Source organism: Arvicola amphibius, chromosome 6, assembly GCF_903992535.2.
Source record: "Arvicola amphibius chromosome 6, mArvAmp1.2, whole genome shotgun sequence".
NCBI lineage: Eukaryota > Metazoa > Chordata > Mammalia > Rodentia > Cricetidae > Arvicola > Arvicola amphibius.
In genome coordinates, this window is record NC_052052.2 from 35027611 (window position 1) to 35054908 (window position 27298).

Here is a 27298-nt window from a genome sequence, read left to right on the forward strand (position 1 = left end):
TGATCATATAAAAAGGTTTTATTTACACTGAACTGATTCATTAGTTTCTCACAGGCAGAGTTCAGGGAGTAGGTCAAAGCGACGGTTTAACAGTGTGCAGGCAATGTATTTGTTTATTATTGCAGGTACTGGTACCTGCAATCGCTGAGTTACACGGAAGGCAACTCTGGAGGGGCAGCTAGAAGTCTTTATTTTAAGAAGAATAGCAAGTTGTGTTGAATCTGGCTAGGATTCTTGGGTTGTTTTTAGCCAGTTCACTGGTGTATGGAAAGAATGCATAAAGCCGACATCTCTAAGATCCTCAAGCTTATTGCTACAGGTTTAGGAAGACAGAACTGGGAGCTGTGAAGTCAAAATGGCCAGAATGTAACTTCACTGTTACACTGAATAAAACCCAGTCTTGCAGATCCCTGAATATTTCTTGTCTAAATGCCCAGAAACACATAAAAGGAACCCTTAGAGTGAGAGGTAATTATCAAAGTATTTGTATACCTTCGTTCTGAATATCAAGTATTAGCTCATGCCCATAATCACTTCTTGTAGTAGCATACATGGTAACTCTTTACAGACTGCTTGTTGCGTTGAACTCTGGAGGTCAAGGGTTTGGGTGGACTTTAGGCTATCCAGGACTGAGTCAATTCTGCGAAGGGTCAATCCAGATATCTCTAAGTCTTATCCTGGTTCTGGGCACATTTCAGTTCTACTCCAAGTCCACTTTGCTCCAATTCAGCAATGACAGACATATATTTGAACTCATTTGGTCTGAAGTTAAAGGTTTCTACTAGCCCGAAGATCTCCTTCCGATCAGTGGCATAGAAGAGTTGAACCTGATTGGCGATGCACTGTGCCTCAGCAACATTCTGCAAGGCAATGAGAGGAGTGAGGGCTTCCCGCAGAGGACCAGAGCTCTGAGCCTGAGTTCGTGGTGGAGACCCTATTCTTAGCTCCTCGGACTCCCTGACTTCTCAAGTCTTGGCTAGACGTTCCTTCCTTATGGGAGCAAGGCATTTGTACACCTGTCATCACTTTCTCTTATTTGTCACTTTTGGTCTGTACTCTCTAATTTAAATTCCTCAAAAATACAGATATCAAGGCTTGTTTGTATTTTCCTATACATAGTGATTTCCTATACATAGTGACATGATGTTTGCTAGGTAAGTTAGTTCATATGTTTACAGTTTACAGGACCTGAGCTCGATCCCTGGAGCACAAATAAAGATGGAGGAAAGAAACTGACTCCACAGAGCTGTCCTCCGATCTCCACACATGTGATGTGGTTGTAACTTCTCTCCATCATACATGCGTATACATGTACAGTAATAGGAGCTGCCCTCCAATCTTCACACATGTGGTGTAGTTGTAACCTCTCTCCATCATACATGTATATACACGTGAAATAATAAGAGCTGCCCTCTGATCTCCACACATGTGGTGTAGTTGTAACCTCTCCATCATACATGTATATACATGTGCAATAAGAAGAGCTGTCCTCTGATCTCCACACACGGTGTAGTTGTAACCTCTCTCCATCATACATGTATATACATGTGCAATAAGAAGAGCTGTCCTCTGATCTCCACATGCGGTGTAGTTGTAACCTCTCTCCATCATACATGTACATACACGTGCAATAATAAGAGCTGCCCTCTGATCTCCACACACATGTGATGTGGTTGTAACCTCTCTCACACACATGTATACACGTACAATAACAGTAAATAAAATGAAAGGAAAACAATTAATTGAAATAACTATTGTTTTCTACATATTCTGTAGCTCTAGTTGGCCAGAAATACTTATCTATTATTACTCAAACATGAAAAACAATCATTTGAAAAATGACTGCCTAAAGTATGCTATGTGAATGTGGACTTACTTAACTCAGTGGTAGGACACTTGCCTTAACAAATGCAAGGTCTAAGTTCAACTCTTAGCTTAGCACTGGAAGAAGAAAAGTATGCTATGCCAAGCTGTAGAATGATGTGCTATGGGATAATGCTATTATTGAGATCTTTAACGGACTCTTGTGGATTCACATAACAACGATGCAGATGAATTTATAAATACCAGAGGCTGTGCTTCTTCCTATAAAGCATTCAGTTAAACCTTTATGTTTTAAATTGGAGCTGGATGGTGGCTAAGAGCATGTATTACTTTTGCAGAGGACTTGAGTTCAATTTCTAGTATCCATGCTGAGTGGTAACTCACATGCACATACTCACACTCAGACCTACATATATACACATAATTAAAAAATAATAAAATTGCATTTTATTATGTGTATATATTAGCATGTATGCCATGGTTTATCCAATGAAGGTCAGGAACAAGTTCCAAGAGTTAGTTCTTTTCTTCTACCATGTGGGTCCTGGGGGACTGAACTCAGGTCATTAGGCTTGGTGATGGGTGCCTTTATCTGCTGAGCCAAATGCATGGGGATCTCACAGTCAATGTGGTTTATACAAGGCAAATGAATATTGTCTGATATGTTGTCAAATGTTATGAGGCCAGAAAAAAAAGGCTAAAAAACAAAAATCCCACCCTCCAAAACGTTAATGATGCTAAAACTGCATCAGTTTGAGCCTACCAGAGTGAAGTGGTAGAAACAGAACCAAGAAAAAGTTTCTTTCCTCTGACCTCTAGAGTTCACTGAAACATGGTCAGACACTGTGTTTTGCTAAAGAACAAAAAATATAGAACAGTCTGTATGTCCTATTTCTGTTTTTTGCCATCAATAATGATATCCTCCCTAAATCTCAGGCTGAAACATTTGCACTATTATTTTTTCCCTTCCTAGTTCATTGCAAACTCTAACAGCCTGCAGCTGAAGTCCACAATTCTTAGGGTGTCTGTCTTCTCACTTCTCCTTTATCCAGCCTTATTCTCTGGTCAACAAGTGTAAGCAAGCATCTTTTTGTATTCATTCTAAGCTTCTTTGCTCCTCAATTACATCATTACATGGCTGGCCCAGTTAATTCCGACATCCTCTCCGTGCATGTATTTACACAAATCTCTTTTCCATCTCCCTAGACTATGGTTTATAAACACTTTCTGTAAACAGTAAACATTTTAGGCTCTGGGGTCATAAAGTCAAACTACTCAACTCTGTACACAACTAATGCAATCTTTTTTTTTTTTTTTTGGTTTTTCGAGACAGGGTTTCCCTGTAGTTTCTAGAGCCTATCCTGGATCTAGCTCTTGTAGACCAGGCTGGCCTCGGAGATCCGCCTGCCTCACAACTAATGCAATCTTAAGTGATATGTAAGTAAAGCTTCCTTTTTCTTTCTGGCTTGAGACAGGGATTCTTTATGTAGTTCTTGGCTGTCCTGGATCTTGATATTTAGATCCACCTGCTTCTGCCTCCCAAGTGCTGGGATTAAAGGTGTGTATCACCATGGCTGGCATACTATCTATCTCTTTTTGACTCAAATATCTAACTCTGTTTTTACATGTTTATTCCAAGCTGATGGCATTTCTTTCTATATACATAATCTGGCAAGAACTTCCACAAGCTGCCACTAACCATTCATCTAACTTTCCATACCTATGTCCTCATATCCTAACTTCTCTCAGTTAATATATTCTGGGCAAAGATTAAACCCTCATTTCCAGACTTGTCTATCCAGACTATTACTCCTTTTCCTATATGACCAATATTTTCCATATATTTATTCGATATTTAAAATAAAAGGCATCCTTGCTCCCACTTCTTTCCCCATCTTTCCCCTGAAAGCACTAATGCATGCCCTTCCTAATTTTTAAATTATTCTTAAATTTAATTTAATTTAATTATTCCATCATTCTTAAATTTAATTATGTTTATTTATAGTGATACCATTCCTCTGAAACTGTTTTTATAAAGGTCACCAAATAGTTTCATGTTTATAAACTCTAGTACATTTTCAGTCCTTATTTCATTGGCCACCCAGACACCCCCTGCTCTCGAGCACTGCTCATCCTCAGGCGTCCACGTCTCAGTCTCACCTGCGTCACAGCTGTTGTTTAATTTCCCGATGCTTCCTCACCTGTCAAGGACTTAGTTCTTAGATCTTTTTCTTCTACATCCTCATTTATTTTCTTGGTATTTCATTCAATCCACAGCTTTAAATACAACCCACATACTAGGCCTGGGTCACTTTTCTGAACACCAGGCTCAGGTATCTAACTGTCTACACTACATAGATAACTAATGGGCATCTCAGACGTAACAGTCTAAAAGTGAAGTCTTCTCAAAACTAGTTTTTTCTGCAGCCTTACCTCAATTAACGGTAAATACATATTTATAAATAAGATTCTGGATCAGTGACTTCCAGCTGAGTGTAATACAAAAACAGTTTAGGAGGAAGGAAAAATGGGAGAAATAAAACTGAGTAGTTTAGGAATAACAGTCAGGGAGGCAGAGTCCCCACTGTGCTCCAGGTCTGGAGTCTGCTGTTACTGCGAGACAGTAGCTGGCCGAATCACTTCTTTCTCGCTATGTATCTGGTAAAGATGAAGAGGAAACATAAGTGGGTGTTGGAATGGAGGAAGAGGCTTTGAAATGCCCAGTCTTCTGAGGGCATTCTAAACAGTCTCTGTCACACAAATGTCTCTGGGGAAACATAATGGGCATCATTAGTTATGGGTATGTGGTTGATGGTCTCCCTAGCAACACAACTGGGAATGGAAATGGAGAAAAGGAAATCCAATGGTGAATGTTCCCATGAACAAGGTAGAGGAAGAAAAAGACACAACTTTTACTCTAGATTTTGAACTCATCTTACATTCCAGAAGTCACCCATGTGTCCATAATCTTGTTTGAAATCTCCAGGGCCAGATGTGTCTTGGTTTTGGCATTACTGAATTTAAAAAAGCCATAGGTGAAGATAATATGTAACTACATTATACCCCATAATCAAACACATTCATACTTCCTTAATAAAATATATAGTATTCTGTATTACATGAGAATAATGACTATCAATGACCTCATATCAGTTTAAATGAAAATTTAGCTTCAAAAGAATTTAATGCAGGGAAAATTTGTGATCAAATGAGGATGTGAAACTATTTTCACCATCAGCCTCTAGCCCAGCACTCAGCAGGCAGAGGCAGGCAGGTCTCTGTGAGTCTGAGGCCAGCTCATCTGCTTAGTGAGATCCAGGACAGCCGAGGCTACATAGTGAGTCCCTGTCTCAAATAAAATAAAACAACCTATCTCCAGGGCCGGTGAGGTAGCTCAGTGGGTTAAGGTGCTTGCTGCAAGTTTGATGACCTGAGCTTGACCCCTGGAACCTAGATGGTGGAAGGAGTAAACGGGCTTCCAGAAATTATTTTTTGACTTTCATACATGCACTTGGCATTTGCCCCATACCCACAGTTTACGCATGCACACACACACACACACACACTTAAAAAATAAAATGAAACAAACTAGCACCAACAAAGGAAATCATCCGTTTATCTGTAGCTAACTATACTTCAACTTAAATGTATACAAGCAAGACAAAATTATTTTCAACCATGAGAAACAAAATACACAAAGGTATCTTTCCCTAATCTAGACCTGAGGCATTGACAAGAATTAACACCTGCAGAACTATGAGGTAAACCCAAAGAGACAAATGTAGATTCTTACCAGAAATGTGGAATCCATTTCAGCTGTCATCAGCACTATGCCCTTTTCTTCTTTAAGTTCAGGATAGTGATATAAAATCAGCTGGCTGGCTGCTGCATCCCCTCGGGTCTGCACGGAGAAACACTTATCAAAGCTCAATAAGGTACCACCACAACAAACTGCAATTTCAAAGCAACAGAGTCTGGAGGAAATTCTAGCTCTTAATAGCCCTCTGGGTAGCTAGTGAGTTAGACGACTGGTACGTATGGGCAAGGTCAGGCCTGCAAAGGCCTGGTGAACTGACAGTTTTCACGGTGTTATTTGTGTCTTCAATTGGAAAAGATCTGGCTTTTTTCCCAGAGAATGTTTACGAAGGCAGTGAATCCTTCATTGTGGTCATACATTTAAAAACAAAATGGTACAGGCAGCTACCAAGTCAAGTTCTAAAGAAAGCGATGTGCCTGTGTAATTGCCACTTCTATGGACTAGTGCATTTCATCTACTCCCTGTGGTGGCTCTGAAAACTGAGCTCTTCTACGCTATAGCAAAGCACTGTAGAGTCTGTGTATGAGCCAGATTTCTGCTGTGTGGCTTCAAAATATTATCTGGTTGTGGCAGGAAGGAGACAAAAAATAGGAATTGTGTAACTTCATGAAGAATGATCAGTGAGGTCACCAGATTTTAAGTCTAGTCTAGGAAGAGAAGCTGACGCCTTCATGCAGAATGACAGAAAACAGCTCCCAGGGCTTCATCTCTGAAGCTTCAGCAAGCATCCTTTAATTATTGTACCTAACTATTGCTAAGGCAATCTTAACAGTTCATTCTCTTGGTTCCCTCATACACACTTCTAATATACCAATAATTCTGCCCACAAGATATTAGGATACTACACAACATTCTAATATACAATATACTATAGTATACTATACAATATACTAATAGTTTATTATGAAATACATATGATAATATCACAGACAGACATACACTTCTCAATCCATGTAAGAAAGCAAGCATTAGAGACTGGTAGTTTAAATGAAAATGTCCCCTCAAGGCTTGCTCTCCAGTTTGTGGCACTATTTGGGGAAAGTCATGGAACCTTTAGGAGGTAGAGCCTTGCTGGAGAAAGAACATCTTGGGGGCAGAGGGAGGCCATGAGAGTTTATAGCTTCACCTATTTCCAGTTTGCTCTGTGCTTTATGTCTGTGGATGAAGAGTGATCTTTCAGCTTTTGGCTCTGGCCACTTGCTATCATGCCTCCCCATCCACTGTGGAGTCTCCCTCTGGAACTATAAGCCTAAATAAACCCTCTCTTCCATAAGTTGTTTCTAGAATGGTATTTTATCACAGCAACAGAAAGCAAAGGACAGAAATACAATTCAAGGATCCTTCTGTATCCCTTTCTAATCCCATTTTAGAGTTAACATCTACTCTGTATTTGGCTTTCTCTTATATATATTCCTCCCTCCCTCCCTCCCCCCTCTTCCTTTTTTCATAGATCTACAGGACCTAGCAGAGTTTTCAAGACAATGGTAAATATGTAAGTTTATAGACTTTGGAGTCAGACAACCTGGACTCAACGTAGCTTTATTAACTTCCCTAAGTTCACTCTCTTCTCTATAAATAAAAATAATAACAGTAACCAATTCATTCGAGGATATTAAATGACAAGTAAAAATACCCATATTTGTTGCAAGAGGCTGCTAGTTTGTTCCCGGCTACTCAACCCCAAAATAATCACACAGAAACTGTATTAATTAAATCACTGCTTGGCCCATTAGCTCTAGTTTCTTACTGGCTAATTCTTACATCTTAACTAACCCATTTCTAGTATTTTATATTTTACCTCAAGGTTCATGGCCTACCAGCAAGGTTCTGCCTGGTGTGTCTGTCTCTGGCAGTGCTACATGGCTTCTTTCTGACTCTGCCAACATTCAGTTTAGTTTTCCCCACCTACCTAAGTTCTGCCCTAGCAACAGGCCAAAGCAGTTTCTTTATTCACTGATGGTATTCATAGCATGCAGAGGGGAAATCCCACGCCACCTCCCCTTTTCTGTTTAAATAAAAAGGAAGGTTTTTAACTTTAACATAGAAAAATTACATATAACAAGACAGGTATCAAGCAAGAATTACAGTTACATATCATAATTAAGAGTTAGCCAATGAGAAGCTAATGGGCCAAGTTTTCTGTGTGATTATTTTGGGTCTGAGCTGCTGAGCAGCCAGGAACCAAACAAATGGCCTCCTCCTACAAATTGGCACCCAACGTGGCCAACTAAATCCACGTAAAACCTGAGAAAGCTTAAAAAGTAATTTTAGACACAAAAGAACAGAGTTAAACAAGGCTTCTTGGTAGCCAACATTTTGCTGGTGGCGTCCGCAGCTCCTTTAAAAGAGATTTTCCTGACTCAGTGATAGCAGAAAAAAAGCCGCATCATTTTGAAATGCCCGCTTTCTAGGCTGTGCTGCCAGTGCGAACTCTGATTCTTTCTGGAGGTCTGACTATGGAACATTTAAATGGGGTTTGTGAACAGAGTGCTACAAGTTGATTAATGGCAACAAAGACTCGCTATGTGCTTAAAAATGGGGCCGTAAGCATGGCTCTCAAAGGCAGCAAACAACTCCACCAAGCTTGACTGGGTGGGGCAAGCAGGCAGTGCCATATTTACCCTAGCAATGACACTGCTTAGAGTCTTAAGAAGCACTTACCATTTGAAGAAGCAGACCTGGTCAGAAAATAATTATAAATATACAATAAAGACAATAAAGACAAATTCAGATGGAAAAGACCTCTAAATTATCAAAATGTTGGATGTATGAGGGCTTGGGAGAGAAAAGAAAAAGCATATAGACAGTTATAAAAAGAAGTAAATGGTTTTAAAAAAAGGTAGTCTTTAAAGAGAAAGAGTACAGACAGTCATAGATTAAAGAAGTAAATATAATAAAATAAATATTAAAAAGTAATAGATTTAAAACAAGCCATGTAAAGATGGAGAATACACAGAGAGTCTGGGTTATGTATATTATTGTGTTTTCTTTCAATTTTTTGACTGTGAAGAAGCTAAGTAACCAACATATATACTTTTTTTTTAAAACATTTATTTATTTATTATGTATACAATATTCTGTCTGTGTGTATGCCTGCAGGCCAGAAGAGGGCACCATACCCCATTACAGATGGTTGTGAGCCACCATGTGGTTGCTGGGAATTGAACTCAGAACCTTTGGAAGAGCAGGCAATGCTCTTAACCTCTGAGCCATCTCTCCAGCCCCCCAACATATATACTTTAAAGGTATCTTGTCTTCAAAATTTAGTTCTAAGGATATGTTGCTTGGGAAAAGAGGTTCTTATTTTGTTTCTACAGAAGACGAGAACCTGTGGATTGCTTCTAGACTAATATGGTTTGATGGACCAAGACTCCCTAAAAAGTTTCCGTGAACACCCCCCAAAAATTACTTTGCCTAACTGCTGACTGAGATGAAACTAGCACACAGGATATACCATAAAAGACCTGATTAACAGCACCCCCAATCAGCAGGAAGTAGTCTAGAGAACTATGCCCAAATTCCCAAATATTGTTTATAAATATTTAAACAATATTTGCTACATGTTTAATATGTAATAAAGATTTGCATTAGTATGGATCTTGGTTTATTGATACAAATTTAAGATAAATTTTGTTATACTATATATATATATATATACATACATATATATATATTTCTGCTCTTGATTAAGGTATTGTTTGTACAGCTCATTTAAAAAGGTAATGTAGGTGAGTCTCCATGTTTCTCCTCTCCAAGATGGACGCAGGTTAAGATCTCTCCTGAAAAAGGGGAAATGATGGAGGAGTGTTTATGTGTTACTTTCATTATTAATAAAGAAAACTGCCTTGGCCTTTTAAGAGAACAGAAAATTAGGTAGGCGGAGTAGACAGAACAGAATTCTGGGAGAGTTGGAGAGACGCTTCAGGTAGTCGCCATAGTGGCTTAGGATCACCTAGGATACATTCCACTAAGATACCTGCAAGGGTGCTTCCAGTGAGAATTAATTGAGGAGAGAAAACCACCCTGAATGTGGAGGACACTGTGTCATGGAACAGAAAGTCTATTTTACCATCAGAATGGACTCCGTGGCCACATAAAAGGATGACACTCTTCTACAGAACTCCTATGGATTATGCAATTCCATCACGAGACCTCATGAGAAATTGTCGAATCCTTTGTTTTGCAAGACGGGTGATTCTAACTTCTCACAATAAGTTATTATTTCAAACATAAAAATGGGTCAGACTCTGGCCTCCAGGCAGGTCTGAGGATTCCTGCAGGGGAGTGCAGGCTTCTTCAGATTGTGCTGCCAGGTTCGCTGTGTGGTATTCCATCACGCCCTGCCCCCACCTTGGCCCTTTTGTCTGGGCTGCGACCCTGGGCTGCCTGGAATCTCTGATCCTGTGCCCTGACATTCCATCTGAACTGAACCTCCACCTGACGATAGATGAAAAAAATGACAGAGCCCCACATTGGAGCACCAGACTGAGCTCCCAAGGTCCTGATGAGGAGCAGAAGGAGAGAGAACATGAGAAAGAAAGTCAGGACCGTGAGGGAACCTCCAGCTGGCGACAGATGGGGAAGGTGACTGAGCCCCACATTGGAGCACTGGACTGAGCTCCCAAGGTCCTGATGAGGAGCAGAAGGAGCGAGAACATTAGGGAGAAAGTCAGGAATGTGAGGGGTGCGTTCACTCATGGAGACGGTGGGACAGAACTAATGGGAGATCACCAACTCCAGTTGGAATGGGACTGATGGATCATGCGACCAAACCCGTCTCTCTGAATGTGGCCAACAGCGGGGGCTGACTGAGAAGCAAAGGACAATGGCTCTGGGCTCTGATTCTTCTGCATGGACGGGCTCTGTGGGAGCCTTCTCAGCTTGGTCGATCACCTTCCTGGACCTGGGGGGAGTTGGGAGGGCCTTGGTCTTAGCATAGAGTGGGGAACCCTGATGGCTCCTTGGCCTTGAGAGGGAGGGAGGGGAGGTATGGGTGGAGGGGAGGGGAGGGAAGGGGGAGAAGGAGGGGAGGGAAGGGGGAGGAGGAGGGGAGGGAGGGGGGGAGGAGGAGGGAAGGAGATGGAAATTTTTAAATATAAAAAAAATAAACCATGAGAAAAAGAAAAAAAAAAGAAAAAAAAATAAAAAGGTAATGTATAATTAAGAAATATAGGTTAATAGATAGTCATCTATAATAGTCAAGCTTGTAGTCGTGCTAGTTAGATTTTCTAGATGTACAGAGATGTATTGCTGATGGATAGGCATTCTTCAACCCTTTCAAAGACTACAGAATATGGCATTTAAAATGTTTAAGAATTTAGGACTTTTTATGACAATGAGACACATCTGCTCCTGGCAACACCAATCTACTTCAAGAGGAAGATGGGCATCAAAGAGGCTTCTTATGGAGTTGGTTAGCCATTTGGGCAAGAAACTGCTCTTGCCTGAACTGCTTTATGAACTGGACATGCAGGACCTGCAGAGAAATGATTGCTCAACTTGCCTAAAGGTGAGACCATCCTTCAGAGTTCCTGCTTCATGAAAGAGTCTGCTAGACATTCTGCAGGATACAGAAGAAAATGACTGACAAACTGCCAATATAGGCAGAACTATCTTTGAAATTTCCTGCTTTGTGGAAAAGTCTGATGGATACTATGGGCCTGTAGACTGAAGGTGGATGTCCGAACAGTACAGAAGAACTTTGGGTGACTGTCCAGGCAGTGAAATGTCTCTGTCATTTCTAGAGTTTTGGAAGTTGCTTACAATGCACGTCCTGTTTATTTAGGTAATATTATATCCTTCTTCAGTCTTTGATAAAGTTGAAGAATTGATAGTTATAATTTTTCTTAGTTATGATAAAAGATAAGTAGAAATAAATATTGTAACTATAATTCTTGCTTGATACCTGTTGTTATATGTATTTTTACTATGTTAAAGTTAAAACCTTCCTTTTTACATTTAAACAGAAAAGGGGAGGTGATATGGGATTCTCCTCTGTATGCTGTGAATACCATCAGTGAAAAAAGAAACTGTTGATAGAGCAGAACTAAGGTAGGCGGGGAAACTAAACTGAATGCTGGGAGAAAAGAGGCAGAGTCAGAGAGAAGCTATGTAGCCCCACTGGACACAGATGCTGGAACTTTACCTGGTAAGCCCCAGCCTCATGGCGATATACAGATGAATAGAAATGGGTTAAATTGATATTTAAGTATTAGTCAATGCAAAGCTAGAGCTAATGGGCCAAGCAGTGATTTAATCAATACAGTTTCCATGTGATTATTACGGGTCTGAGTTGTGAGCAGCCGGGAAACGAACTGTATAATATCTATTAAATGTTAACACAGTATATACTCAACAACTTTCAGACAAATATGTAAAAAATTCTCCTTATTCTATTTTGTGCCATCTGCCTCAATGTTAAAGTCAAAACAGCATATGATTTTTTTTTACCAGCTGTGAACTCCAAATATAGAATGCCAATCCTAGTTATTGTAAACTAAAATACTGACTTCTTTTTAAAAGAGCTTCAAGTATATTTTGAGCTTATGTTTTTTTTTTTACTGTAATAAGTAATTTGGGAATAAAACAAAGAAAGAAAAGAAAGCAAATAAACTAGTATTTATGAAATGAAAACTATTCACCTAACAGTGTAGTTAATAAAACACAGGTAAGACATGGAGCCTTCCTCAATGGTTTACAGCTGGGTTAAGAAGATAACATTTTGACTTATCCATGTCTATTCAGTATGCACATGCAAGAGATGCCATAGAGTTCTAGGGAGAAGACAAAAGAAGACAGCAGTGAAGTGGGAGAAAAGTATACGGACTTCAAATTTCTGGTATTAAGTGAGGCCTAGAAAACTAGCCTAAGTTGTCAACATATAACAGCTCATCGGTGCACAGCAAGTACTGCAGAAGTCAGAAGATACTGTACCCCAGCCCTGGGAAGGCTTCTAGTGCCCCCTGTGTTGTGTAGGGCATACGTGACCTACCTGAATATTTATAAGAGCAGTGAAGTGGAGTTCAGTACCTGTCCACTGTCCTACAAAGAACTCATAACCATCTCTTCTTGGTAGTGCACAAAGGAACTGTGGGGAACAGAAGAACAAGCAGACAGATGGAGAAATGAAGTCATTTTCAATGTCTAATCACTTGTGCCACTCTATTTCTTCAATGTCTGGCTTTTTAATTTTCCTTCCTTCCTTCCTTCCTTCCTTCCTTCCTTCCTTCCTTCCTTCCTTCCTTCCTTCCTTCCTTCCTTCCCCTCCTCCTTCATTCCTTCTTTTCTCTGCCTCCTCCCTTTTTTTTTTTTTTTTTTTTTTTTTTTTGGTAAAAGACAATGTTTCAAATATCCCAGGCTGGCCTCAAACTTCCATACAGCCAAGCAAGACCTGATTCCTAATTCTCCTGCCTCTATCTCTCAAGTACTTAGATTAAGCATGTACTATCACATCCAGTCTATAAGATGCTGGGGATTGAACCTGGAGTTCTGTGCATGCTAGGTGAAGTCACCTGCCAACTGACTTATATCCCCATCCCATAATGCTTAGTTTTAAAAACATTTTTTAAATTATGAAATTAATTATGTGATAGCATAACAAACATACACATTTCTCAACCTACATTTTTCAAACCTATCTAAGAAGGAAAGCATCAGAGATGAAATTTGAGGAGAGCTGACATTAAGCAATATTGTTGTCCAACACACAAAAATGATATATGTCTCCAGTTTACTTAGGTATTTTTTATTTTCTGCAAGCAATGTTTGGGAAGAACCGTAGCAACCATTGCTGACAAGCTGGCTGTCACATCAGCTATCCATTCCCTTTCCCTGGAGCCTTCTGGTGGTTCACTACTTCAGCAACAAAATAATCATTTGGTTTTGGCACATACTATCAGAATAGCATGGGCAAAACTGCAAAGAGAAATTCTAATACAGGAACCTGAAGGAGGCAGCAAAGAGATTAAGGTCTTAGGTGTCTTCTAGTATCATTCATTCATTCATTTTTGTTGTTGTTTTGTTTTTCAAGATAAGGTTTCTCTGTAGCTTTGCTGCCTGTCCTGGAACTCATTCTGTAAACCAGGCTGGCCTCGAACCCACAGAGATCCACTTGCCTCTGCCTCCCGAGTGTTGGGATTAAAGGTGTGTACCACCCTTGCGTGGCTCATTCATTCATTTATTGAGGCAGAGTCTCTCTATGTATCCCTAGCTGGCCTGGAATTTGCTATATAGACCAGGCTGGATGGAATTAAACGTGTGCATTATTGCACTGGGCTCTTAGGTGCCTTTTCCTATGGATGTACACTGAGAGATTAAGATCCAAATCAGAAAGGCCTAATGTGGTAGAGAGCTAAAACGCCATTTAAAGGATGAAAATATCATTTATCAAACAAATGACATGTGAGGACCTTTGTTAATAGAGCATTATATCATGAGCAGGATTGGTTTGAAACCAACTATTTGGTAGCATTTATAAACAATTCTACATGGTTACCACAGACTTACTGTTGGGCAGGACTGAGCCCGGTTCCAGATCAAATCAAACTTCTCTTTCTGCAAATTAGAAAAGAATAAAATTAACTCACAAATAGGAAAACATGAAAAGTCGCGATCAACTGAGTCTTCCAAGATTGAATTCTAGAACTCTATTATGGCTGAAAAAGGCTTTTAAGTTCTATCATTTACAAATCATCCTTATGACAAAAAGCAGGAAAAACCAGATGCATGCTTTGCTGCTCATTGCTACAAATTCCGTGTGAAGATGAAGTGCTTCATGCTTCAAAGTCTCCACGGAACCGGCTGAATCCGAGAGAGACTTGAGAAAGCCTGTTCAAACAATGAGTTGGAGTGAATGATCTAAAACATAATGACAAGTACAGACTTTAGACTATGGAGTTCATGAAGGCAAGAGTATATATGAGTAGGAGGTTAAAAAACAAAGGATAGGGATTTCTTCATAACCAAAAGGTCTGGCTTTTCCTTCTGTATGCATTTTCCTCCTTAATCTTACACATATGCAAGTTGAAAATGTAACTGTTCTTCAGTGTACTTTAAGGCTAGCCTCGAACTCACAGAGACCTATCTGCCTCTGCTCCTATCTCTCAAGCACTGGGATTAAAGGTATGCACCACCATGCCTGGTGTAGAGTAAGATTTAATTTTAACTGGAGAAGACAGCTGTATCCTTTCTTAGTCGTAGACCTTAAGGGTAAGGCAATGGCCAGTGATCATCTCTAAGACAATTTCAACAAGGTAAAAGCAAGAAAATGCCACTTGCTAAGGGGAAAAACTGGAGAAAGGCCAGGAGAGAGCTCCAGGTCAGCTCAGCATCTGCCATTTACAGACAAGGATGCTGGAGGCAGTGTTGTGAATCCCAGCAGTTTGGTTGGAAAATGAGAAGGAAATAAAATGCATCTGGAAACCACTCAGAAACATGAACTTACACTAGCCTCCCTGGTCAGAGACTCAGAAACATGAACTTACACTAGCATCCCTGGTCAGAGACTTGGAAACATTTCTGAACCAGAAGAAGGGAAAGCAAATGTCATAAATACACCACATGGAACATCCAATCTCTGGTGCTCAGGGCATAATAAAAACTCTTAGAGCCGTAAAGTGTAAGTTCTCAAGATGTCATAAACACAGGAAAAGTACAGGCAACTGCCCAAGAGGGCTAGAGCGCTGACCTTCCTGCTGTAATACTTCTGTTTCCCCTTCAAATTACTTACAGGAATAACTGCGTAGACCGTGTCTTTTGCTGAGAAATACTGCTGCCAAATCTGAAATAAATAAATAAATAAATAAATAGATAATCTGTGACATATGGGTAATCTCTTCTTGTATGCCAAGGGGTAGTGATAGCTTTCATTGGGTGAGTATTATTCTATCTGATAACAGGGAGGAAAACACACTGTAATGTTTTTACAACTAGTACATGATTATAACAAATTTAATAACATATGCTCTTCTGAATGATTAAACTGTAATTCTTTAAAACTGTCTAAGATTCAGTTTTTAAAAATGTATATGTTTGTGTATACAGAACTATTTAGATGCCCTTGGGTTCCCTGAAGCTGGAGTTAAAGGCAGTTGTGAGCCAGCTGATGTGGGTGCTGGAAGCTGAACTCAGGTCCTCTGGAAGAGCAGAAAGTGCTCTTCACTTGTGAGTCATCTTTCCAAGCCCCAAACTGTACCTCTTAATAACTCTGGGGGCTGGAGAGATGGCCCAGTTAACAGCATCTACTGCTCTTGAAGAGAACCTGAGTTTGGTTCTTAGCATCCATCAGGCAACTTATGACTACCTGTAATTCCAGTGTCAGGAGACCAGTGGGATCCCAACCCTCCAGCCCCTGCAGGCCTCTGCACTCATGTGTATAAACCCCAGACAAGCAGACAGCTGAAAACAACAAAAGGGCCTGGAAAGACGGCTCAGCAGTTAAGAGCACTGGTTGCTCTCGCAGGAAACCCGGGTTCAATTCCTACTGCTTTTATGGCAGCTCAAAACCATCTGTAACCTCAGTTCCAGGGATCTGACACTCTTCTGGCCTCCAGGTACTGCATGCAGATGGTGCACAGACATACATACAGGCAAAACACTTATACACATAAAAAAATAGTAATAAGATTAAAAAAAATAACAAACTCTGTCAAAGAAATTGCATCTAGATTTCTGAAATAATTGTTCTCAGGATAGATCTTGTTGGTGATAGGTTTTTTTTTTTTTTTTTTTTTTTGGTTTTTCGAGACAGGGTTTCTCTGTGGCTTTTGGAGCCTGTCCTGGAACTAGCTCTTGTAGACCAGGCTGGTCTCGAACTCACAGAGATCCGCCTGCCTCTGCCTCCCGAGTGCTGGGATTAAAGGCGTGCGCCACCACCGCCCGGCGGGTGATAGGTTTTTAGCAGGTTCTTTATCCCTTCCCAAACCCACACCTCCCCAGTCAACTGTGGGCCTTCTCACAGGGAGCAAGGATAGGGCCCTTTCAGAGTTTGGGGTCTATAGTCAATGGCCTGGCAGGCAAATGGTAGCATGATAATTCACTAGCTGTTCTATCTTGGGCAAATCACTGAAACTTCTTAAATAGTATCAATAAAACAGCAGCGATGCCAACGTCTCGGGCTGCTATGAAGACGAAACCAATATAGCTCTTATTGCTATATTTTAGGCAGCTCTTAAAATTTTGCTTTCAGAAAGTCTTACATATCGGGAACAGATAGAGCCTGCTGGGTCTGACTAGAATACAGAGCAGCCAAAAGTCCTACCCCTCTGCCTGGCATCAAAGAAGGCAGAGGGTATAGCTGACTTTCAAATACCTAAAAGTAGTGAATAGGTTACATAGTGTAAAATTAGAAAAGAGAAAAGGAAAAAAATAAATCCAGTTTTATAAACCTAAGTGGGTTATTCTGGTGTCTAAGAAGTATGCTTTTACAATGCATTATACAGACATCGTACACGTGCAGTATTACCCGTTAGCACATCATAGGCACATTCTGCCTGTAATTTTCACTTCTACTGATTTTATTACCCCTCATGCCTTTTCACATTACTGGTTTTTACTGGAAAGCTTTCATTTTCCCATCTCTGATTTCCTTCTCCACCAATTCTTCCTAACATTCAAGGCTAGGTTTATATGCTCCCCGCCATGTAATTTTCCTTCATTGCTTCAGTCAGGAGTTTTCCTATGAAATATTTGCACCTCATATCTCTCTAATGATTGTGCTGACTAGTTCTGTGTCAACTTGACAGAAGAAAGTCATTTGGGAGAGGGAGCCTCAGTTGAGAAAATGCTCCCACCAGATTGGCCTGTGGACAAACCTGTGGTGCTTTTATATATATGACTCTTGTGCCTGCATATATGGATGTGACTGCATTTGTGCCAGGTTCCTAAGAAGTCAGAAGAATGTTGGATCCTCTGGAACTGGAGTTACAGATGGCTGTGAGACACCATGTGGATGCTGGAAATCAAACCTGGGTCTTCTACAAGAGCAGTAAGTGCTCTTAACTGCTGAGCCAACCTCCCCCCCCCCCCAGCATTTTCTTAATTAGTGATTGATGTGGAAGGATCCAGCCTATTGTGGATTTTGCCATCCCTCAGTAAGTGGTCCTGAGATCAAAAAAAAAACAAACCCCAAAACAAAACCCCAACGACAAAAAACAGTGTAAGCAAGGAAGTAAGCTATCCAACAGCATTAGATGACTGTGATGCTGGGGTATAGCTTGGTAGCAGAGAACTTGGTTAGCATGCATGAGGTCTTGGTTCAATTCCCAGAACTGCTGGAGGATTGAAGCAGGGGTTGCAAGGGGAGGGAATTTGACTTTTAGCATTTTTCCACTTGTTACTTCCTTTTTGACTGAGAAATTTGAATATTGGTATATATAATAGAAAATAGGCATATAAATCAAACATTTACTGACAATAAATCATAAAGAAACATTCAAAATAATTTTCTCACATACATATAATTGCATACTATTGAGAGTGGTATGCTTAATTTTAAACAAATAACTGAATCTTGGCTGGAATTTGATATTATAGGATATAAAGAATCCTCAGTAAGTTTCCGGTTATTTTTTTAAATTTAAAATTGCCAGTGTTGAGAACACTGCTTTGCATAAATATTCATCTTTTAACTCCATGTCTTTAAATTGAGAATATGAGCACTTATTTCCTAGGGTGGACATTAGAATTTAACGAAGACATACCAATGAAGCAATAAGCATATGACTGCCTATTTTTATTATTCTTTTATTACTATGCTGTTAATTAGCACATACACTTAAAATATGACTCTTGGAAGTATAAAGAATGCTCAAATAGTTTCATACAGGCTAGAGAGAAAAAAACCTATAGGTATGAAAAATTTAACGAACACCAAGCAGTGGTGGCGCACGCCTTTAATCCCAGCATTTGGGAGGCAGAGGCATGTGGATCTCTGAGTTTGAGGCCAGCCTGATCTACAGAGTGAGTTCCAGGACAGCCAGGGCTACACAGAGAAACCCTGTCTCAAGTAGAAAAAAACCCCAACAAACAAACAAACAAACAAACAACAACAAAACAAGCCATGCAAATCAAGGTACACAGAATGACCAAGAGGCAGGAGAGATCATGAGTGCATTCTAGGGGAAGGTTCAGGAAGCTTCTAGAGAAGGTCATTAGGACACAATGCAAAGGAAGTGAACACAGGCTTAGGGGAGTGGTTGTCACTGGACACCTGCAAGCAAGCTCCCAACACAGTAATCTTTCATTTATTTTAAAACATAGCTACAGCACTTACTCTGTGCCAGGATTTGTTCTGAGCGCTTCACGAAGGCTAACTCATTTAATTTTCAAATGGCTCAAGAAGTAGGTGTACAGTAGCTCTCACTTTACAGTGGGGAAACTGAGGCCCCCCAAAATATCTTGTCTAGTCAAATAAGTGATAAAGCTAGGACTTAAAAGTGGCAGCTCGTTTGGAAAGTCTCCGCTTTAACCAGTACACTATCTTCTCTGCAAGGCAACCAGAACCTTAAGTGCACTCAGCTACAAGAAGGTGAAGAGGGCGCAGGCGGGGAAGGCGACTTGCAGGGCAGCTCTGCTCACCACTACCCATCAGCACTGCCCCAGGCAGCCTGTTTGGAAAGGCAGTACAGTGATCCAGGTACAGAGCTCTGATGACTTAAATAGTAGATGGGCAACAGGAATACAAAAGAAAGGGTAAGCCCAAGTTGACTAGACATATGAAAGCATCTGGGATAGAAAATGGTGTCAGAAAAACATGCGACCTTTTCTGTCCTCAGACTTGCTCACAGAGCACACACTTCCAGGGGTATGCCTACTCATTTTCACTCATTACCTGCTTTATTTCCTCTGCAGCTTTGTCTTTCACCATCTCAATGTTAAAGATTGAACTGAGAGTCTTGAAAGAAAAAACAGCAATTAATATTTACAATTAACAACAACCCCAGCTTAATTCTGTCTAAAGCCTTGTAGAAAAGAATGTCAGCAGCGAAGCAGATTTAATAGGTACAGAATAAGTATTCGACAGTCACATGCTCCGAGAATGTGAATCTCTGCTCCCACACAGACCTTCACAGTTCTATTCCTGGGGAGTAGCTATTAGGTCATCAAGTGCTCCCCAAATGCTTGTCTCACCAGCGAGTCCTGCAGCACTTTGCAGCTGGTGAGAAAGAAGAAACCCTGGCTGCTGCTCTACCAGGAAGCTCCTTATTTGCACGATAAAGGACAGGCTACAAATGGTGTTTTGATTTTGAAAGCTCCTTTCTATAGAGAGGAGAGCACTCATTTCCTTCCCTTTCTTGTAGCTTCCTTGGACTCACACTGAAGCTAGGGGTCATGTCAAGGACACAAAAATCTAGAAGTATTTCTCATCTCTACTGTTGGAAAAAAAAATCACCTTATACAAAAAAAATCACTGAGCACAATAAATATGTTCAAATTTGCAGTCTCTTATTATAGATGTCCCATATGACTTCAGACTTGGATTTCGGTATTTAATTAGAAACCTACCTTGTCCTTAGTGAATCCTTTGCTCACAGGCTGTTTCCCTGAGGCATCTGTCTGAAATACATGATGAGACAGGCTATTAAACTATCTTTCCTCATAAAAAAAGAAAAAAAAGAAAAGAAAACCAAGTCACAGAAGTACTCAATCTCATTAAGTAATTCTGTGCCTAAGAATTCACTTCTATCCACTCTCTATAACACCGTGCATACTATTCTAAGAGTTATTGTTTATGGACAATTTTCCTTCCACTAAGATCCTGAGATGCAAAGATGAGAAAGGGGTTGTTAGTAATCACTGAATCCCAGTATGAAAGTTCATTCTAATCTGCGGGTTCCTTCCCATTTCTTTTTGGGCTTTCTGTGCTTGGCCCTCTGACCTATTCCACACCAGGTGGGAAATAGAGAGATGTATTTTCTAAAACTAATTATTTCTGATAGCATTTCTTGTGGTAGGTGTCCTCAACATTCTAGAGTCCTGCTGAGTTCTCACTCTCTCTATTAATTCAACTTCTGGTGATGGCTAATAGTCCTAGTTACTCTGATTGGACTGAAAGGTGCCCAGGGACCTTTCAGTAGAGTACACCTCTGGTCAGTGTGTGATGGCACTTCCTGAGATGATGAGGGCTCTGACCTGATGAATGGATTAATCTGTTGGATTCATTGTATTATGAAATTGGGAAGTGATGAAGGATGGCTTACCTGAGGAAGTATGTCACTAGGGGCATGTCCATAGGGGCTCTACCTTATCCTGGTCTCTTCTCATAGTCCCTTTTCTCTGATTCCTGAGCCCACACCCTAGCTGACATGATGTGCTGACATGTTTGAAACCATGTGCCAGAACCAATTCGTCCTCATTAAGCCATCCATCATTCTGCCACAGAAACGTGGTAACAACTAACACACTTCCTCACTAAAGGGCCGGAAATGACTGAAAGTGGCCCAACCTGGCTGAAGTAGCTCTTGAATTTGTTCCATGCATCTCCCAGTTTGGAAGTTTTCAAATTATAGGTTGTAAAATCAATTCGGTGGATTGTCATCAGAATTATTTAGAAAATGAAAAATAAGAATGCGCTCCCCAAGCATGATTGCTTACACCTGCAACACCTGCAATCTGAACACATGGGAGGCCGAGGTGGGGGAGGGCCCAGATGAGACTGGTCTACAGGGTGAGAGCCAGCCTAAAAATAGAATAGGAATGTATTACATATCACAAGAGCGCTGTCCCATAAAAAATGTGTATGTTATACATGTGTATTCTAAGTAGCAGTGTAAATGTATTTCCTACTGCGGGTTATGGTCAAAGAAAACCATAAAGGAAAGCCTTGTCCTGGGCAATTATACACACAGCTTTCCACGTGCTTTCTCCAGCTTTGACTGCTCAAGGGTCCCAATGTCTAATAATACATTAAGTTCTGATGATACTAGTTCATTCAGTCTTTAGCATGAGACAGGTATTAATAATGTTATTTCTAATTCACAAATAGGCAGAACCGAGGCAGAGAGAAGTCACACAATCTGTGCATAATTACCGAGCTGGTAGTTGAAGGCTGTGATTCAGCCCCTGGCATGTGCTATCAGACCTGTCTTCTCAGCAGGGAAGTCACCTACCTCACTTCTCACACTCAATTGCCTCTGCAGTCATGTGTACATATTCACATGCACACACACCTACATATAGCAAAAAAAAAAAATCTTGATGGGTGTGGTGGTATACGACTTTATTCCCAGCTACCAGAAAGCAGAGACAAGAGAATCTACAGAGTTCAAAGTCAGCCTTGTCTACATGGCAAGTTCCAGGCCAGATTGACAGTGAGACCCTGTCTTTAAACTTCAGACCTTCACTGTAAACACTTCCCTGCTCCCTATAGCCCAGTGTCATGTGTACCTTGATTTGATCACTAGATTGTATTTCTTGTGAACAGAGGCCATCCTTTCATTCCTCTGCATTCAATCATGACTACAGAATCTTGCCCAGAAAGAACAGAATATGTTGAAGATCAGATGTTCAGGTTACTACCATCTCACCCATCAATGAGATCACTTCAAGGGTAAGGGCTGAGAGGAATGCTAGTAAACTTATAACACACAAAAGGACCTTGCAGGCCTTACCTTCTGCTCCACACATCTGATAAAATCACTTTGTTTGGAGTGCCCCACTGGTTGCTTCCGAAACTCACTGCGCTTCTCCAGGCGGGACTCAAAGGCAGCTGGGTCGGACCTGCCCAAAGGGAAGTCAAAGGGTAAAGCACATAAGATTTTGAAATAACAAAGCATCATAGTTCACATCCACAAAGACAGGACACAGGCATTATGAAAGTTTGCTTTCAGTTGTTAAGAATTGGGCATAAACCTGGAAGTCAAGAAAATGGAAAGCAAAGCCAGCTCATCAACTATTAAGCCTCAACATGTTTTATCTCTTGCAGATTATTCCCAGGTGATGCATGGGTTAGTTTCAGATACTTAAACACTATAGATACTTAGACTACTCAAGATGGAAAGAATACTTTAAGTCATATTGCTGGGTCAGCTCTGCAGAGAGGAATCCTGTAGCACTCCTACTAGGTGTTAAGCTTTTACCTGAATATATCTAATTTTTGGCGTCTTCCTCTATCCCCATCCTCAGATCCTAGGCTCCAAGTAGGTGCTTTGGGAGAAGAGTTAGTACCCAGTATCTCCCTGACCTATCCTCCAGAGAACCTGCGGACAGAACATCAGAATTCGTCTTTTATCTTAAAATGGGGACGCTCTTCTGGCTTGAAGGCCAGGCTGGGGCTGCCAGGAATACTTCAGAATGTGTAGCTGACCACGGGATGCTTGGCTTTATATGCTAAGATGAAAACATCATCCCAGCTACTTGGCTGGGAGACACACAACACCATGGGTGAGGAGACAAAGTCATCTTGTTTAATCCTTTGGTAGACCTTCACAGTCAAGACATTATAGGGTGCCCTCTATTCCATTTGGATGTGACACCAAATGTCACTCTTTTCATTAGTATGTACATGGGCTGATCTTTTTCTTTCTGCCTGGAAGGACTAGGTAAGCGTGGCTATCAGCTACAGATGTACTTGAGCTTGCCACAGTGGGGCACCCTGGGCAGCAGAGCTCTTCCTAGGCTCCAGGGACATAGAAAATAACTAAGACACTGTCCTTACTTGAAACTTACTATCTAGTTGCAGATACGTAAATATGTACATGAGTGCTACTGATCATTAAAACAAAAAAGTGCACAAACATCGCTAAATGACTGAGGTGTTTTCATGACTGTACTTTCAACTGTGTTGTTCCCATATTTGGAGCACATTCCACCCTCCCTCCAGTTATTTTCGAGCTAGACCTGGACCATACTATTCGAAGTTTTGGTACTACATCAGGCGAGAGAGACTAGCAGAAGCTAGGGTGTGAAAGCTTTATGTGGAACACTAAGCTGTTTGGACACAGTACAGAATTCAATGGGACATGTTCTGGATTATCAATAGGTATAAAAGTAGGGAATGACCTAGAGAAAGGAAAGAAATCATTATGGGCTCTTGAGTAAGTGTGAATGGAACCGCTAAGTATTCAGAGTGCGAGTAGACATCTCTTTGAAGATGCCGGTGGGTGAAAGATCAGAGAGAAACGGGTGGGGAGAACTGTGGGTCAAAAACTATTTTAAAATAACAAATATTTGAGAATATCTAATGTTTGAAGGACAGTAAAAGTACCCATTCATTTGTTTCATCATTGCTTCAAAAAGTGTGATAGATCACGATGCTCGTGAAAAGGGGACGGGTGGAGGGTTCCAAGACTAGAAGGGGTGAATGCTAGTTAGTTAGAGGATGATGTTGTACACGTGAAGAAGAAAAAATTAAGGGAGTGGAACTAAAATGAGACAAAACGCAGAGAGTTTACAGTCCTTTCAAATTGCCTTCCTACACCACCAAACTCTCTCTCAAAGCCCCTTTCTATTTTCAACCTTCAACTCATCCCCGTGGAACTATGCACCCACTATACCTATCTTAACAGCCATGGCCCTACCCCATTTTCCCCCCTCAGTGCTGGGGATGCGACTCAAGGTCCTGTGCATCCTAAGTAAGTGCTCTTCGGCTCTAGGTTTTATCTTCAGGAAGCTGAAGCATTAGGAACCCTGGCTTCCGTCAGGCAAACCATAAGCAACTGTGCGACCTCCAGCAAGCCTCCACCTCTCTCCAGACCCCCTCATTTCCTTAGTGAACGGGTTCAATGGGCGATCCAAAAGTAATTCTACTAGTCTTTGCAGCACTTTTCCCACTCCTAGTCTCCTCTCCGCTCAGCCAGGGACATCAGCTTGGAGCCTGGGAATCTGATCTCTTGGCCAGGTGTCCAACATGGCCTGATTCAACATGTGACCTTGAGCAAACCAAGTGCCTTTTCTGAGGGCTTCATTTTCACATTTCTACAGAGGGGACAACTCTCTCGGAGCTTTCTGTCTTCCTCAAAGGGCTTTAATTAAAGAGTTCACCGGAGCGTTCTGAGAACCAAGCACAAGGACAACTGTGGGAAGATCCAAAGGCGAAGCAGAGACCAGCGATGTGACCTTAGGCAAGGGACCTGGCCTCTCTGAACTTGGAAACAAACTATTGGTACAGTGGGGACAGTACAAGCCCACCAAGCAGGGTAGTTAAATACTATGTTCCGGAAGCTCTGTCCGCGCGCCGCGAGTGCCCACCCCCATCGCCCCGCCGGTCAGTACCGCACCTGCGCAGCTGCTGAATTTTGTCCCGGTAGCGGTCGTAGAAGGGGTTAGCTTCCAACTCGCTGACCCCGCTGCCGTCTGCTCCCCCAGAGGGCAGGCCGGAGCCCCGGCGTACCGGGAACACGCGCAGCTGCGCTGGTGACACGAGCCCCAACCCCAGGGCGCGGCTGCGCACTGCACACAGACCCCGGTAGAGGCCGGCCACCTGCAGGACTGCGGGGCACGCTCCACCCGCAGCAGACACCACGGCCGCCATGGCCGCCCGCGCCTCCCCCTCCTCCTCCGGGGCGTCAGCCTCGGCCCCCGGCCCGCGCGCCTGCTCCATCGTCTTCAAGGTCCGTGACGCCCGTGTTCCGCCACCGAGGTTCCGTGCGCGCAAGGTTCCGGGTGCCGGAGTGGAGAAGGGACAGCGACGCTAGGGGCTGGTGGCTCTCCTCTCTGCCCACCGGCTCTGTGGGTGTAGTGGTGCGTCTCCTTCTAGGAGTCTGCCGGGATTCACGTCCTTCCTCCCAGGACCAGCAGCCTCTGCGGGCCAAGCTTCTTCTAGAAAACTGGCTTGGATCTTCGGGTTCTCGCTGGATTTGCCCCTTTTCTAAATTTACTTGACTCTAGCTGTTAACAGTTCCTTTAGCAGCAGAGGATGTTTGAACATCACAGCTGAAGCTTCTCTTTATTGGTTTCTATTTGCAGAAGGTCCCATTGGCCTCATACCCTATGAAGTAGGCACTACCCTCATTTTACAGACGGGGATGCTAAATTGGCTGTAACTCATTAAAGCACGAATTCCACCTAAGAGCTGAACTCTTTTTAAAACGCAGTGTCTCTGAAGTCTGATTCCCTGTTTCTGGCATGTGTTTAAACTACTCTCAGAGACGCTAGGAATTGTCCTTGACAAATCTTTATTCAGGCTGTGTTTTCATCCTTAGAATGTGTTGGTTCTCCCACTTCCACCGAACTAAAATGCCACCATATTCTTCACCTGTTGAACCAGATGTAAGGTTGGGGACAATGACATCATTTCTGTTTCACCTGCTGCCAGCACGAGTGTACCCTATGTGAGGGCAGTCACATGGAAGTCCTTATCTGGGTCTCAGTTGATAGGAACTCTTCCTGTGGCAGGAACAGAGCCTCCAAACTTCAATGCAGCCTGCCTTTAGACATGAGACACCCAATGCTGGGACACCGCAGTGTGATTATGAAAGTCTCACTTTGCTGGTCTGCATCTGGCTCAGGATTCCTGTGCTCAAATAGGCATCCACTTCCTTCCTCCTCATCATCTAGAACTCCATTCACATCTCAGCACCGCAGAGAGACCTCTCTTGATGAACCTCTCCACCACTGAAAAAGTATGTGCGTCGGGGTTGGGGGAGACAATTGTGTGGCAGGCAGAAGACAATTTTGAGGACAATTTTCTCTCCTCCCTCCTTTCCATGGTTTCCAGGGATCCAGCACAGGTCACCAGGCTCACATGGCAAGTGCCTTTTAACTGCTGAGCCATATCACCCCCCCCTCCCTTTAGAGTATTTTTACTCAACTTCACCCTGTTACCACCCTCTCCTTTGTACAGAAGTTATCATTATCTAAAACTTTAGACCTGTGGTGGTCTGAGGGAGGACTACCCCATAGACTCGGGTTTCTGAACACTTGTTCCCCTGTTGGGGAGGCTGTGAACCTTTAGGAGGCAGAGCCTTGCTGGTGGAAGTGTATCACAGGGGGCAGGCTTTGAGAGTTTGTAGGCTTGCCCCACTTCCAGTTATTGCATTCTGCTTCCTGCATTTGGATAAGGATGTGATCTTTCAGCCCCTTGTCCCATCCTCCTGCTGGCATGCTGCCTCTGTCATTACAGACCCTCTTTCTGGAACTCTAAGCCAAAAAGACCCTTGTTCTATAAATTGCCTCAGTCATGGTATCTTTTTAATTTTTGTTTTTAATTTCTCCTATGGGCTTGATGTTAGCACTAAAATAGGTTCTGATTTTGACTCCTAATACAGTACATTGTTGCACACATTTACATATTTGCAGAATCTCTCTTTACTAATTTTTTTCATGCTGGCTGTGACCCGAAGGAAATTTCTTTCCTTTGTCTTTTTTTATTTTTTTATTAAAAGAAAACAAACTATCTTTTTTCATTTTGCATACCAATCCCAGTTCCCACTCCTTCCCCACTTCCCATTCCCTTCACCTTCCTCCCCACCCCCATCCCATCCACTCCTCAGAGAGGGTAATTTTTTTATTAGAGCAACAGAAAAGTAACTGATGCAAGCACGATGCTTACATAAATCCATGGAGTTTACGTTTTAGTGGGGAAGGAGAAGTGACAGTGCTTGTATGTAGAAAAAACAAAGGGCGGTGAGAGACGCAAACAGGGGGATTGCCCAGGCACGAGATCTGAGTGAGTGAAGGACCGATTTATATGGAGACTTGCAGGAGCAGACTAGCTAAGAA

The 27298-nt window shown here is 41.8% G+C and overlaps 1 protein-coding gene across 1 annotated transcript; it reads right to left on the reverse strand.

Moving 5' to 3' along the window:
- Nucleotides 1–25316, reverse strand: Atpaf1 (ATP synthase mitochondrial F1 complex assembly factor 1). The gene is made up of 9 exons (XM_038335150.2): nt 24856–25316; nt 22249–22357; nt 20144–20194; nt 19470–19532; nt 15369–15419; nt 14147–14194; nt 12633–12728; nt 5618–5725; nt 1–860 (listed from the first exon to the last, which is right to left on the reverse strand). The coding sequence occupies exons 1-9, from the start codon at nt 25176–25178 to the stop codon at nt 666–668; spliced, it is 1044 nt and encodes a 347-aa protein (XP_038191078.1). The 5' UTR covers nt 25179–25316; the 3' UTR covers nt 1–665.
- Between the last annotated feature and the right edge of the window lie 1982 nt (nt 25317–27298).

What these genes read in the sequence shown, in the direction of transcription:
- Atpaf1 (XM_038335150.2), bottom strand. Translation starts at nt 25,178, where the DNA reads ATGGAGCAGGCGCGCGGGCCGGGGGCCGAGGCTGACGCCCCGGAGGAG. An exon ending in AAGGATTCACTAAGGACAAG is followed by an intron (nt 19,533 to 20,143) that starts GTAGGTTTCTAA and finishes TTTTCTTTCAAG; the next exon opens with ACTCTCAGTTCAATCTTTAA. An exon ending in CTGCTCTTATAAATATTCAG is followed by an intron (nt 5,726 to 12,632) that starts GTAGGTCACGTA and finishes TTCTCCGTGCAG; the next exon opens with ACCCGAGGGGATGCAGCAGC.